The sequence below is a fragment of the Sarcophilus harrisii genome, chromosome 3, assembly GCF_902635505.1.
Source record: "Sarcophilus harrisii chromosome 3, mSarHar1.11, whole genome shotgun sequence".
NCBI lineage: Eukaryota > Metazoa > Chordata > Mammalia > Dasyuromorphia > Dasyuridae > Sarcophilus > Sarcophilus harrisii.
This window is the reverse complement of record NC_045428.1, coordinates 176,838,490-176,853,956: the sequence shown is the minus strand read 5'-3', so window position 1 is coordinate 176,853,956 and position 15,467 is coordinate 176,838,490. Positions and strand designations below refer to the sequence as shown.

The window sequence follows — 15,467 nt, the reverse complement described above, 5'->3', positions numbered from 1 at the left end:
CTTTACTCACTGCCTACCTGAGTTCCTGCCTTTTTAAAAGCAGTTCTGTATCATCAGAAGGCCTTAGATTTGTATTTACATAAGGGTAATCTTTCTTTATTATCTTTATTATCTAACCCTTTTGTTTTATAGATTAAGAAACTGATATCTAGAAATTGGCCCAAAGTCAATCAGACAGAAAGAAAGTAGCTGAAAACAGCATTTGACACAGAATTTCCCATTCTAAATATCATGGATTATTACTATGCAGTTATGGAGAAATTTATTCTTAAATAACAGTACCAGATGGCCTGTAGAATTCCTTGAGATGGGATAGCTAACATGTTCATTCTTTGCAATCTATTCTTAATTTATAATCAGTGACTTCTGTTCAATTTATTGAATTGTAGGTCTGAACTTGACTTCTCTGAATAAATCATTCAATGGTTTTAGTAAACATTTATGTGAATTTAAAGATCATCTACTATATGTTAAAGTCTTTTGACTTTTTTATGTGCAATTCTTTTAAACATATTTCCATTTTTGTCATGTTGTATAAGAACAATCAGACCAAAAAGGGAAAAACTACAAGAAAGAAAAAACAAAGAAAACAAAAAGGTGAAAATACTGTGCTTTGATCCCCATTTAGTCTCCATATCTCTCTCTTTGGATGGGAATAGCATTTTCCATCCCAATTTTATTGTAATTCTCTTTGTACAATGTTCTCTTGGTTCTGCTCACTTCACTTAGCATTAATTTTGTAAGTCTTTTCAGGCTTCTCTGAAATCAACCTACTTATCATTTCTCACAGAACAATGAAAGTTCATTACATTTATCTAACAAAATCTATTTTGGGCTTTTGTTTGTATCTGAATTTAATATGTAAAAAGGTATGTGTGCCTAAAGAGAAATCTATTTTTCATTCCAGACAAAGGGAAAAATTATATAGTAGGCCTTTGGATAGTCTCCAGATCAGTTTCTCCCAGCTTGAGCCAGAAATTCAAAAAAGGAGTAAATTGCCAAGATAAGCAGATTATTATTTAAGGCAACTGACTAAGCTTGACTGGAATCAGGAGTATTTGATAATTTACTAAAACAAATTCTTCCTCTAGATATTGAAATTATATTTTAAGTGTTTAAAGAGTTTAAAGGGAAAGAATTACAGTGTGTCAGTGTTTTTTCTTCATGTTAGAGCACATCATTGATTTTGGCTTAAAATAACTTTAGTGGCAGGGTTGGTAGGTGGGTGAATTGAAATGACCTGGGCACAGAGAGCTTTTATTTGATCATCTCTTATTTAAATATTTAGCAAAGGTCTAATGACTTAAAAGGAAGAGCCATAACATTTGGAATCTTTCCCTAGCTGGATGAATTGTTATTAGTATATTCACTTTGATCTTTTAATTTGGGTGAGTACAAAATAATTGTCTGTTTATAATGTAAATCTAATTAAGAGGAAAAGTGATTTTAGCAAATAAACTCAAGGGAAAAAATAGAAAATTTTCAAGTATTACTATTGTATTTAAAATTGTTTATTTGTATTTCTATCCTCTGAATTGCAACCTCTAATACTCTCATCTTACAATTTATACAATTTTAAAGGAAAAAAAAACATTTCTCACAGTTTCTTCCTGACAAATGTGTGAATAGCAAAAGCAGCTACTCTGAAGTTTGGTGAATAGAAGAAATCCAAATGACTTTTGACACAAAGTAATTTGAATGACTACTAAGGTAAGAGTGTTTAATTGCTTCCCATACCTTTTTACTTGCTTTTAGACCTCAGAAATGTGTGTGTGTGTGTGTGTGTGTGTGTGTGTATGTGTGTTAAAGATAAAGGAAGACTAATATATTCTAATATCTCGATTTGAAGTATAAAGAAGACTGAACTTGTAGGAGGAATTCTCTCAGGAGAGAATGTATGTTTGAAATTCAGTACTAACATTTGCTAGTCGGGGAACATGGGAAATCACTTAACTTTTTTTGAGTCTTAGTTCCATCATCTGTAAAATGGAGCTAAAAACACCTGTAATACCCATGTCACACAGTTCTTTTGTGATAAGGCAATGTATGTAAATTGCTTCCTAATTCTTACAGCTTAAATATGTCAACTATTTGGAATCACATAATATACAATTTGCCTGAATAATTTCTAATAATTTCCACTTGACTTGAAAAATTTTTAGCTGTAAAATATTTGATAAAAGTTAAGATGAAGGATGGGAGAGTTATTATTTTATCCTTTACACCCTCAGAAAGCCTGGGTTCAATTCCTATTTTTCTGCTCATATGACATTGGACCAGTCACCTGAAATCTCCAGAATTTCTTCCTCTTCTGCAAAATGACCATTTTAATCCCAGCAGTACCTATATCACAGGGTTGTTGTGAGGATGAGATGAAATAATGTATATAAAATATTTTTTAAATTGTAAAGTATTTTAATTCTTTAATACCCTATCATCACTTTCAGAATCCCAAGTAGATATTGAAACTGTAAAATGGAGTAATTGGTCATTGGAATTCATCAATAGTCAGAAAGATCATGGGATAAAAGAATCATAGATTTAGAGCTGGTTAAGGATTCCAATTCTTTCATTATGCAAATGAGGAAAATGAGTGCAAGAGATGTGAAGCAATTTGCTCAGGGTCCCCCAGTTAGTCCAGGTAAGAGGCAGGTTTTGAACCTAGGTCTGTGTGACCGAAAGTCTGGCACAATATCCATTATAAAATGTTGCTTTGTTGGGACAGCAGGGATAATTCTGGGTAGCTAAGGTAATGTTGGGGATATAATAAATGCTCAATTAACAAACATTTATTAAGGGTCTTCTCTGTGTAAAACACCAATAATAAGTTTTGTATTTATGAAGAAAGGCAAAAGATAGTCTCTTCTCTCAAGGAGCTCACAATCGAATGGAGGAGTTCACATGCAAACAATTTTGGACAAACAAGATATGAACAGAATAATGGAAAAATAATTAAGAAAAGAAAGGGACTAGCATTAAGAGGGAACAGGAAAATATTCTTGTAGAAGATAGAAATATAACTAGAACTTGAAGGAAGACAGGAGGTGGATATGAGGAGGAAGAGAATTCCAGGCATAGGAAACAGCCAGTGAAAATATACAGAGCTGGATGGTGAAATCATTCATTTATTCTTTTGAAACTCAATGTAGATGTAAACCATGTTTGATAACTATTGTCTCTCTTTCTCAGTGATTTGTGTGCATGCGTGCGCATGCAAACATTGTTTTTTTGTTTTTTTTTTTTTTTGTTCTGTAGGCCTTTATCTGGTAGTTGACCATATTTGCTGCCAGTTTATTCCAGTGTTCATTATTTAATTGAATTGTACTAAACTGAAAAAAAAAAAATGGAATTTTGGCACCTCCTGGTTTTATCAGCTCTCTTTATAGAGTCCAGAGCAGCAAAGCTGGGTAAGATTCTGTTTTTCTATTGATTTAAAAAAAAAAAAAAAAAAAAAGTTTAATTAAAAAAAAAAACCTCTAACTTACTTTAAATGAATTTCAGATATTTTTACTTTATGTTAGAGTATTTGTTAGAACTAAGTTGCCAAACCAAAAATTCTTTTGTGCTATGCTAGTGTTTTTTTTCAGTTCTGTTTCTTTGGAACAAGAGACTCATTTGAATGTGGACTCTAGTCCTAGCTGCCATTTATGACTAGGCAAATCAGTCAAGTAAGTTATTCAAACTTACTGTGCCTCAGTTTTTCTATCTGTAATATGAGAGAACAACTCTCTTTTAAAGGTCTTCAGCTCTGAAATATTTGAGTTTTTGACAAAAGAACCTTCTTTTACATAAACAAGCAATTTTTTCCATTGAATTATTACAATGAATCCAGTTCAAAATTAAAGTATCACAACTCTTAGAGCCACTAGGGATCTCACAAGCCCTCTAGACTATCACTCTTACTTTTCAGATGGGAAAGGAAAAAGGCAAATATTTATTAAAGTGCCTATTCTGTGCCCATTTTTAAAGTATTTTACAAGTATTATGTCTTTGATCTTTATCAACCCTTTGAGGTAGGTGCTATTATTAACTTTTTAACATTTGAGGAAATTGAAGCAGACAGAAGTGAAATGACTTGTCCAGAGTCACAGGACTAGTGAGTGTCTTAGTCCAAATTTGAACTTAGATCTTGCTGATTCCAGGTTCAGTGAAACATTCTCTCTGCCACCTACTTACTTCTGAGACCCAGAGTACTTAAGTCGATCAAAGTCCCATACATAGAAAGCATAAGAGAATGAATTTGACCCGAGTCCTCTGACTCTAAAAGCCTATGATTATTACTCCTTATACTGTAGTAGGTAACATGTTACCCTAGCTAAATGATTATGTATCTTGCCATTCTTTAGCATAAAGCATGCTGGATCAGAAACTAGCATTTTCATTTCTGATACAGTTATGAATACAAATTCTAGCAGGAAATATTTTTCAAGGGTATACTCAGTGGGGACAACTAGATGACACAGAGTACTGGACTTGGATTTAAAAAGATTCACCTCTCTAAATTCAACTCTAGCCTTAGGCATTTAATAGCTTGGTTACCCTGGATAAGTCACTTAACTCTGTTGGCCTCAGGTTTTTTTATCTGTAAAATAAACTGGAGAAGGAAATAGCAAACTACTGCACTATCTTTGCCAAGAAAATCCCAAATGTGGTCTTAAAGAGTTGAAAGTAACTAAAAAGATTCCACAAAATCAATGTACACAGTGTAGTATCTCTCTCTGTGTATGTCTGTGGGTGTGTGGGTATGTGTGGGTGTGTGATTTCAGTTTAACTTGTCTTTCTTATTTGCAGGTAAACCTTATAATGCAATGGAAAAAGAGGCTTTAATTGTTCTCTGTCCAAGAACAAAAAAACCTGAATCCCAAGTTTACTGGACTCATTTCAAATCGAAAAAAAACATTACTACCAACAAAGGAAATCGGATATATTCCTCAGGGGTCCGACTCAAATTTCTACCAACTTCATTGAATGACACTGGAATATATAATTGTACTATAAAGAGGTATGTAGAGCAAAGAGGAAAGTAGTAAAATAAAAATTCTCACTCAGCCAATCTATGAATGTCATTTTGATATGTATGTTGGTAAGATTCTCTCTGATGAGAGACAGCAGAAATAATTGCAATCAATAGCAATTGCAATTGAGATACTGCCTTAAAGCCAAAAAAACTTGAGTTCAAATCCTACACTTGGGTTCCAATCCTATACCTGATATGTATTGTCTGCATGATTCTGAGGAAATCAACAAATCTCTCAGTGCTTGAGACAACGCTTTTACTATGCAGAGAAGTGACTGTGTGGCATTGGCACAGAGATTTTCTTCATCTGGTAAGACATCTTCCTGAATTTAAATGTGACTTCATACACTTACCAAATGTGTGACTTTGGGCAAATCACTTTATCTTGCTTGCCTCAGTTTTCTTATGTGTAAAATAATCTGGAGAAGAAAATGGCAAATTATTCCAATATCTTTGCCAAAAAAACACCAAAGATGAGTCCAACATGATTGAAAAATAATCCAATAACAATTCAATATACTAGTGAAATTACAGCAGTCTCTAACCCTAACAACCTCTTATTCTTCTGATTATTTCTTTAAGTAGTTCCTTCTTTTTTGTCTCCTTTAAACTATCTTCTGCATCTAAAATTATTATAATATAAAAGTATAGTTCTGATAGGAAATGGTTTTTATCTGAATTTGAATGAAGCTTTGTAGAAAAAGGACCTATACCAATGACTGAAGGGTCTTAGAAAAATAGCCTAGCTTTAAATTCAGAGAACAAGAATGAAAAAAACAGAAAGTTCTGAGGAACAAAAAGATAAAACCAGTAAACTTGAAGCAGATAAAACAGAGAATATTTAGAATGACTAAATTAATACATTAAAACTGATTAAGTTCAATGAGACCATGAGAAAGATTCCATTACACTACTTTTTTTTTATTTTGATTCCTATTTTTGTCATATCTGAAAATATAAGTATATTCACCTTGTAGAGAAAAAGGCATAGGATGTTATCTTTAGGTAATAAAAGAAATTCTTATTCTTTAAAGATTTAGAAGAATTTTCTTTGCTAATCTACTACAGCCCATTGACCAAAATGTAGCAGTTCTTTAAAGATCTCAAATTTCAATTTTTTTTGTTAATCTTGTGAAATATTGTTCTATTTCTTTTATTTTAAAAATTATTTATTTTATTTTTAATTTATGGAATAAAACAAGCATTTTTATAACACAGTGTAATAAGAAAAGATGATTACACATAAACCTGCAAGTCTATTATACACAACTTACTATTCTTTATAAATAATAATAATCATGTAAATTTCTTTTTTTCTCCTTTTTTTCCCTCTTCCCCCTATGCCTAGAGATGGCTTCCATTAGATACAAATATGTATGTATATTTATATCAGTGTGTGTGTGTTAATTCATTCTACACATAATTCCCTTGAAATTCTTTTTGGGGTAGATTTATTTTATTTTTTTTTAAACTATAGATTTTATTAGCATAAAGTTGGCCTACTGACTCCTGATAATTATTAATTTATTTCATATTTGATGTAAGCTCTGATTTCAAGTTATGATTATTTGGTTTTTTTCTTTTGTTTTATAAAAATAAAATCTTCCAATTGTTTGTTTCATTGATATATTTTTTTAAGTTTCCACTCAGACTTCCCTTAGTTTTATTGCTTTTGTTTATTAATTCAATTGCTCTGTTATTTTCTATCTTATTATTATTTCTTCTAATCTTGATATTTTCCCCCTTTCTGCTTTCATTTGGATATTTTGTTAATTTTCTAACTTGAGTAGATACATTGAAGAAAAGTTATCTTTGAGTAGACCTTTATCTCTATTCACTTGCTCAGTTGCAAACACTTCTTAATTGCTTTCCATGCTTCCAATCTTTCCTCTTTCCAATTCAAACTCAGAATAGCTGTCCAAATAGATCATGAAGCATTTATCAATAGTTGACTATTGCTCTCACCATTGTGTTTATCATTCATTAGTCAGAGAGCACAATTGGCTTTAAGCCATGATCTTTACTGATATAACATAGTAATATTTACTATACGATATTTACTCCAACAAACAAAACCCCTATTTTCTCTTAAGTATGTCATTAGTGAAGAGATTGAACATGTCTAGAAAGGCCCACCATGCTGAAGACATGTGGAAGGATAATTTATATCTCCAATACCTCAAGGACATTGATTTTTTCTCATGGTATTCTCAAACTGTTCCTCAATGTCCATAGCATTTCTCTTGGGGTTAGTTAATCTTGTGGGTTCCTAGGGTTGTCCTCAATGGGCTTATTTGTGTAACTCCTACTAGGGCACAAGATGTGTACTTTGTTAGGCATGGGACTCAATGACTCAATCATGGTCTCCCCTGTCATGGGATCCTGACCTGCTATGTGTATTTATGTGGCATGATATAACTTTAGTTAAGATAGATTATGGAAAACATGCTAATAATCTGCTAGAATTTAAGGAAAATTAATAGAATTGTGGAAAGAGCCAGAACTTTTAGCGAAGAAGAATCAGCAGAAAGGCTTCTGTTTGGTTCCCTCAGATTTCTGAGCTCTGCTTTTCATCCCTTGAAAAGCAAGCTTCTACCCAAGTGCTAGATTCTCTCTCCTTATCCATATTTGACCCTGAGAGGTTCCCTCTTTCAAATTCTGACAACCCACTATAGGCACAAGAAAGGGATATTCAAAGATAAACTATACTCAAGGCCAAGTCTTTGTCAACCTTGAGCTAGTTTCTAATCATTTTATATACAAAATCTTATACCCAGCTACAAAAGGGTTATTTGGGGTTTGGCACATTAATGTGGTTAGGTTTTGGCCACATTAATGTGGTTAGGATACTCAATTTTATTAGAAGTCCTCTAATAATTCCCTTTCCATAGAATTTTTCTTTATTTAATGCTCTGATCAATAAAGTATTGATGAATTTTATTATTTTTGATATACTTTTCATCATATTCTTAATACTAGTTTTACTAGGGCAGCTAGGTGGCACAGTGGATAGAACACCCTTGAAATCAGGAAAACCTGAGCTCAAATCTGATCTCAAACACTTGACACTTCCTAGCTGTGTGACCCTGGGCAAGTCACTTAACCTCAATTGCCTCAGCAAAATATATATATATACTAGCTTTACTATGTTATGATCTATATGATTTGATTTCTAAATTTGCCTATGACTTACAGCATAATTCATTTTGTGATTAATTAATTTCCTCTTACATTTGGGCCAAAATGTATATATATTCCTTTTACATTGTATTATCTTCATATATTTACTAAATCTAGTTAATCATATATCCCCAATTTTTGTTTCAGCATGTTTATCATATTTGGTGATGAGAGTACTGAACATTACTACTATTATTAATTTTCAATCTTTTAATTTTTTTAGAAAAAATAAGCTCTTAAAATACATTTAACTATTTTAAATTTTTACATACATAAATACATTTAACAATTAACAAAATTAATATGCTTTCTAAGATACCTTTGAATACGAAATGATTTCTATCTTTAAAAACCTGACAGATATCTTCCCTGCATTTATGTATTTTCTTGAGCAAAATATAATGTGATAAGTTTTAGTCCATAAGAATAATTTGAATCTACGTATATCTTGATGTCTTTGGGAATTAAATATATTTAAAAATTTTTATCAATATTTTATTTTTTCAAATACATGCAAAGTTTTCAACATTCACTTAGGAAAACCTTGTGTTATAAATTTTTCTCAAGACAGCAAGCAATCCAACATAGGTTAAAAGTAATTTTTAAAAATATATTTCTATATTCATCATACCACACAAGAAAATTCAGATCAAAAGGGGAAAAAAATTAGAAAGGAAAAAAATCCCAAGAAAACAAATAACAATATCAAAAAGTGAAAATACTATGCTTTGATCCACATTCAGTCTTCATAGTTCTCCCTCTGGATGTGGATGGCACTTTCCATCCCAAGTCTATTGGAATTGTCTTAAAACACCACATTATTGAGAAGACTCAATTCCATAACAATTGATCGTCATATAATCTTCTTGTTACTGTGTTCTCTGGGTTTTGCTCTCTCTTCACTTAGCATCATTTCATTTAAGTATTTCCAGACTTTTTTGAAATTAGCCTGCTCATCCTTTCTCACAGAACAATATTTCATTACATTCACATACCATAGCATATTCAGCCATTCCCCATTTTGCATTTGATGGTCAGGTTTTTACACCTAAATATATGGTCGATTTTTGTGTATATGTCTGAGAAAATGGTATATAACTTTCTAATCTCATTAAAATTTCTACAAATATCTATCATACCTAATTTTTCTAAAATTCTATTCATATCTATAACTTCTTTCTTATTTATTTTGTGATTAGATTTATTTAGTTCTGAAAAAGGGAAGTTGAGATTTCCCTCTAGTATAGTTTTCTGTCTATTTCTTTTTACAACTTAATTTGCTTCTCCTTTAGGAATCTGGATGCTATATCATATGGTACATATATGTTGAATATTGATATTACTCCATTATCTATGGTACTTTAATATGGTATATTATCTATGGTACTACTTTAGTAAGAGTAGTTTCCTTCCTTATTTCTTTTAATTACCTCGATTTTTGCTTTTGTTTGATCTGAGATCAGGATGGCTACTGCTGCTTTTTTTCCTTCAGCTGAAGCATAATATATTCTGCTCTAGCTTTTTACTTTTACTCCATATGTACCTCTCTGCTTTAAATGTACTTCTTGTAAACAACATATTGAAAGATTCTGGCTTTTAATCCCCTCTGCTATCTGCTTCCATTTTATGGCAGAGTTCATCCCATTCACATTCACAATTAAGATTACTAACTCTGTTTTCTCCCCATCCTAATTTCCCCAACTATTTTTCTCTCTTCTTTCATCCTTTACCTCCTCACTAGTATTTTGCTTCTGACCACTACCTAATTCAGTCTCTCCTCCCATTTTTCAATTCCCTCCCTTCTTATCCCTTTCCCCTTCTAATTTTGCCTTCCTATTAACTTCCTCCTTTCCCTTCCCCTTTTTCCTCCTACTATCCTATAAGGAATTTCTATACTAAACCAAGTATGTTATTCCCTCTTTGAGCCAAATCTGTGAGATTAAGGTTCAAACAATGCTCATTTCCCTCTCTTCTTTCCCTCAACTGTAATAGGTCTTTTGTGCCTCTTTATGTGATGTAATTTACCCCCATTTTACCTTCCTTTATATCATCACATTAAAATCAACTTATGCCTACATCCTCTAAGTGTACCCTTTCTAATTTCCCTGACAAAGCTACAGTTCTCAAGAGTTACTCATGTAGAGATATAAACATGTTAAATTCTAAAAAATATATATTTTTTTTATTTTTTCTTCCATTTACCTTTTTATGCTCCTCTTAAGTCTTGTATTTTGAAGAGCAAATTTTCTGTTGAACTCTGGTCTTTTCATTAGAAATGATTGAAAATCCTCCATTTTATTATATATTCATCTTTCTCCACTGAAAGATAATGCTTAATTTTGTTGGTTAGTTGATTCATGGGTTCTAATCTAAGTTCCTTCACCTTCTGGAATATCATATTCCAGACTCTCCAATACTTTAATGTGGAAACTGGTAATCCTGATTGTGGCTCCTCAATATTTGAATTGTTTCTTTCTGGCTGCTTGCAATATTTTCTCCTTGACCTGGTAATTCTGGAATTTAGCTACTATATTCTTTGGAGTTTTCATTTTGGGATCTCTTTTAGGAGGTGATCAGTGGACTCTTTCACTATAACAAGGCAGTTTTCCTTAATGATTTTTTGAAAGATGTTGTCCAGGCTTTTTTTTTTTTTTTTTTTTTTTTTCTCTTCATCATGGCTTTCAGTTAGAACAATAATTCTTAGACTATCTTTCCTGGATCTATTTTCCAGGCCAGTTTTTTCAATGACATATTTTACATTTTTTCTATTTTTTCATTTTCTAAAAAATTTGTTTGACATGATGTCTCATTGAATCATTTACTTCCATTTATCTAATTCAAATTTTTTGTGAGTTATTTTCTTCAGTTAACTTTTTTTTACCTCCCTTTGTATCCGACCAATTGTACTGTTCAATTATTCAGGTTTTTTTTTTTTCATTTCACCAATTTTATCTTTTTAAGAGTTGTTTTCTTCAGTTAATTTCTGTGCTTCCTTTTCCAAGATATTGGCTTCATACACACACACACACACACACACACACACACACTCCCTGCAAACTTTCATAGCTCTCCTGCATACTCTCATTTCTTTTCCCCATTTTTCTTCTATCCATCTTTTAAGATTTTTTTTAAACTCTTCCAAGAGAACCTTTTGAATTGGAGACCAGTTCATATCCCCCTTTGAGGCTTTATCTGAAAGCATTTTGCCTCTGCTACCCTCTTTGGGTTTTGGGTTTTGGGTATTCTTCATATCTTCCCTAATAGTTTTTTTTTTAAATAGTCAGACCTCTTTTTGCTTTTTTGCTCATTTTTTTAAAATAAGGGAAATGATTTTAGGTTGGAAGCTTAATCCAGTGAGTGGCTGGGTTTGTTGTCTTTCTTTTTTTTTTTTTTTTTTTTTTTTTTGCTTATTTTTAAAAGTGGAATTCTGGCTCATAGGACACAACAGAGATTGTCTGAGCTTCCTCTACAGGGAGACAGGGATTTCTCACTGACTGTGCTGGGCAGGTCTGGTCAATTCCTATCTGTTATACTGGGGTTCAGAGACTCACAACTTATCTTCTGTAGTTGTGTTGTAGATCTCACTGCTGGTCTGCTTATCTACTGGCTTTCTGAACCAGCCCAAAATAGACAACTCTGCAGTATTTTGGCTATGAATCTTCTGCTAGATTCCCTGCTCTAGGCTTCCCCAGGCCACATCTGTGGTGTGCTGCATTCCCCCTACCCAACTGAGACAGACCTTTCCTGAAGTACTTCCTAGATACCTTAAGCTGGAAAACTATTATATTCTGAATTTTTGTGGATTCTGCCACTCCAAAATCCATTCAAAGATTTATTCTAGTTTTGAAGTTGGGGATAATTTAGGCAATGTTTTTTCTAATCTCTGTCATCTTGGCTTTATCCTCCTGTATCTTGGCTTTACTCCCCTGTATTAAATATATTTTTTACAGGGAACATATTTGTTCAGTTTTATACGTTCATTAACTTGTGATTTTTACAAAAGAATTTAATCCTTACATAATTTTAGAGTTGTCAAATTTACCTTCTACTTTCTTTTGTCAAATTGTAATCCATTTAAAATAAACAAAAAAACTCACTATTTTTATTCCTTTACTATGACACTTAATTTTTTGTATCATTTCTGATGATATTGATTATTCTCTTTCACTATACCAGTATTATTTTTCCTGTTTCTTTCTTCTCATAAGACACACACATATTCTACATATTTATAATATTAATATTATGTAATCATAATATTAATATATGTATATGTGTTATGTATATGTATATGTGTTGAATCTGTTCATTGTGTCTTAGGTAAATTTTCAATTTCTCGAAAGAATTTTGGCAAATTTAAAAAAAATTTCTTTTTAGACTTTCAATTGACTTTTTTTTTAAGGGGAAATTACAAAGAGGTAGATTTTATTGCAACTTTCTTCTTCATCTTCCTAGGATTCTCATAGGCATTATTTTTTTCCCCAATAAAAGGATTCTTCTATATCAGTTTTCATAAAGTATAAAAATAATGAACAATGATTAGGGTTAGATTTATTTCCTTTCAGAATTACTCAGTGGCCACATGGTTTTAAAAATATGTGAATTTTATTCCTTTTGTTTTAACAGCCCCAAGGTCTCTTTTCGTGGATATGTTAATATTACAATCTATCCCAAACAGCATGATTGTACTGTCCCAAAAGACCTTTTATATATTCCAGAAAAAGGAACGTATATAAATTCAATGATTCATTGTCCTACAATTGAACTTTATGATGAAATAGTTCGTGTGGACTGGTTTAAAGTAAGTGAAAAACAATAATGACATTGACTGATGCTAGATAATTAATTTAGAGCATTAAGAATAGATGGATATTGAATACAATTTTATTTTTCAGAACTGTAAAGCCCTCAAAGGACAAGGTTACTATGCAAATAAAGATCATCTGATAATTAAAAATCCAACTGCTGCTGATGCAGGCATTTATACCTGTAAATTCATTTACAGTGAAAATGGAATCAATTATAATGTGACTGCATCTAAGTCATTTATATTTCAAGGTAAATTTCTGTATGACAATGAAGTCTCTGATGAAAACAAAGTAATAATTCTTTTTAGAAAAAATATACCCTTTTAAATTCTCTCCCTCCATTCTATGTCATGTTCTTTGATAATCTCTTATGATAATATTAAGGATGGGTATCTCCAAATCACAATTATTCCTTTCGCCATCATACTTGATTTTGTAAAGAAAAATGGTTTTGTTAATAGTACATTTTTTCTTATATATAAGTGGCTTTAAAACTGTGTTATAATAGTAGGACAGTGAGAACATCAACTCACCATATAATGTTCACATTACCTATACACAATTGAAAATCAGGATCATAAATTCATAGAATCCTAAAGTCAGATCTGGAAGAAACCTTAAAGGTAATTGAGCCCTCCATTCAATTGGGCATCTCATTTTGCATATTAGAAAACTGAGCCTAATAAAGTCTAAATGGCTTATTTAAGGTCCCACACAGGGAGTAAATGATGGGGCCTGTACTTGACATTTGGTCTTTTGATTCCAAATCCATTACAGTACTGTTTGGCCATAGTGCAGAATGTATTAAGGGAAATAGTGTAAAAAACAAAAGTAGATTGGTCAAATTGTAGAGGTCATGAATGGCTGCCTAAGGAATTTATATTTTATCTTGTAACTTGTTTTTCAAGCAATGGCAAACCACTAAAAATATTTAGCAATCATGGTTATAGCTATACTTTAAGAAGATTCCCTGGAAGATGCATGAAGGATGACTTGGAGAGAACAGAAAGAAAATAAGAGAATAATACGAATGGGGGGAGTGGTTAGTAACTCAACTATGGTAATAGTTGTGAGAATAGAAGAGGAAAAAAAAGATGTGGTGGTACTATCAATATGACAGCAATAGATTGGGTGAGAATGTAAGGAAATTATAACAATGAAGAATGGCTCTGAGATTTGGAATCTGAATGATGGGTAATTTAGTAGAGGAATAGATCTGATGAAGAATATAATGAATTCAGTTTTGAATTTAGTAATGTTCTGGACATTCAGGTGGAGATATCCATCATATAGCTGGAAATTTTAAACTAGGGGTGAGAGAAGTGAACAGAGCTGGAAATAGAGATTTGTATATCATCTGATAGTAGGGATCTATAGTCTTAGAAACATGAAGTTCCAAAGCATAATGTTTAGAGATCAAGGCCAAGAACAAAGACTGATGGAACCTTTATCTCAGACACTTAACCCTGTTTGCCTCAGTTCCTTCATCTGTAAAATGAGCTGTAAAAGGAAATGACAACCCACTCCAGGAGAAAGAAAATCTAGCAATGAAGACTTAGGAGGGGGTCAAAAGAGATGAAAACTTGTTCAATTCTGTATCCTAGATTTCAGTGAAAAGATGCTAAAAATGGGAAGGGGATTAGAAACAATATTAAATACTTTAATTAAGCTTTAAAAAAAAAAGCAAAAGCAAAAAATGAGGACTAATAAAAGATTCATTTGGCTTTGGTAATAAGGAAATTATCAATGATTTTAAAAAGAAAAGTTTCATTGTAGTGGTAGGAATGAGAACCCAAATACCCTGAGTGGTTATGATTTAAAACATTGAAATTGAATATAGAGGTTTCTTCCTAGAAGTTTGACAGAGAAAGGTATGAGAGATAATGATGATTACTTGAAAGTACATGGAAGTTAAGGAAAGGTTATCTTTGTAGATGAAATACAATTAGATAGTGCAGTGAATAGTGTGCCAGCGCTAGAGTCTAGAGGACCTGAGTTCAAATCTAGCTTCAGACACTAGCTATATGACTTTAGGCAAGTCTTTTAACCCTGTTTGCTAACCTAGTTCCTCATCTGTAAAATGAAGTGGAGAAAAAAATAGAAAATTATTTCAATATTTTTGCAAAGGAAACTCTAAATGGGGACATGGAGAGTTGACATAACTAAAATAAGTCAACAAGTGACTGTCAAAATGAATTTTATTTTTTAAATCTCTAATTCTTAAATATATACTCCATGGATTTTCAAGAGAAATGAGGAAAAGGTCCCTCAGTGAAACAAAATACAGTATATCATGGCTTCTGGGGAAACCAAGATTCACTAATATAGTCTGGTTTATAAAATTAGATCATGTTATTTGATATATTTTACATTTATTTAAATGAAGGCAGTATAGTTTAATGGTTCAAGGGCTGGTCTTAGAAAAGAGGCAGGAGAAGTAACAAGCACTTATTACAGAACAA

The 15,467-nt window shown here is 32.0% G+C and overlaps 1 protein-coding gene across 2 annotated transcripts in view; it reads left to right on the top strand.

Annotated features, from left to right (window-relative positions):
- Positions 1-15,467, top strand: part of IL1RL1 (interleukin 1 receptor like 1) — a 49,161-nt gene that overhangs the window by 15,963 nt on the left and 17,731 nt on the right. For both annotated transcript variants that reach the window (XM_031958808.1, XM_023501248.2), the window contains exons 2-6: positions 1,582-1,710; positions 3,256-3,407; positions 4,792-5,002; positions 12,824-12,998; positions 13,093-13,255. In XM_031958808.1, coding sequence (XP_031814668.1) covers positions 3,344-3,407; positions 4,792-5,002; positions 12,824-12,998; positions 13,093-13,255 — 613 coding nt within the window. In that variant the 5' untranslated portion in view covers positions 1,582-1,710; positions 3,256-3,343. The remainder of the gene's footprint in view (positions 1-1,581; positions 1,711-3,255; positions 3,408-4,791; positions 5,003-12,823; positions 12,999-13,092; positions 13,256-15,467) is intronic.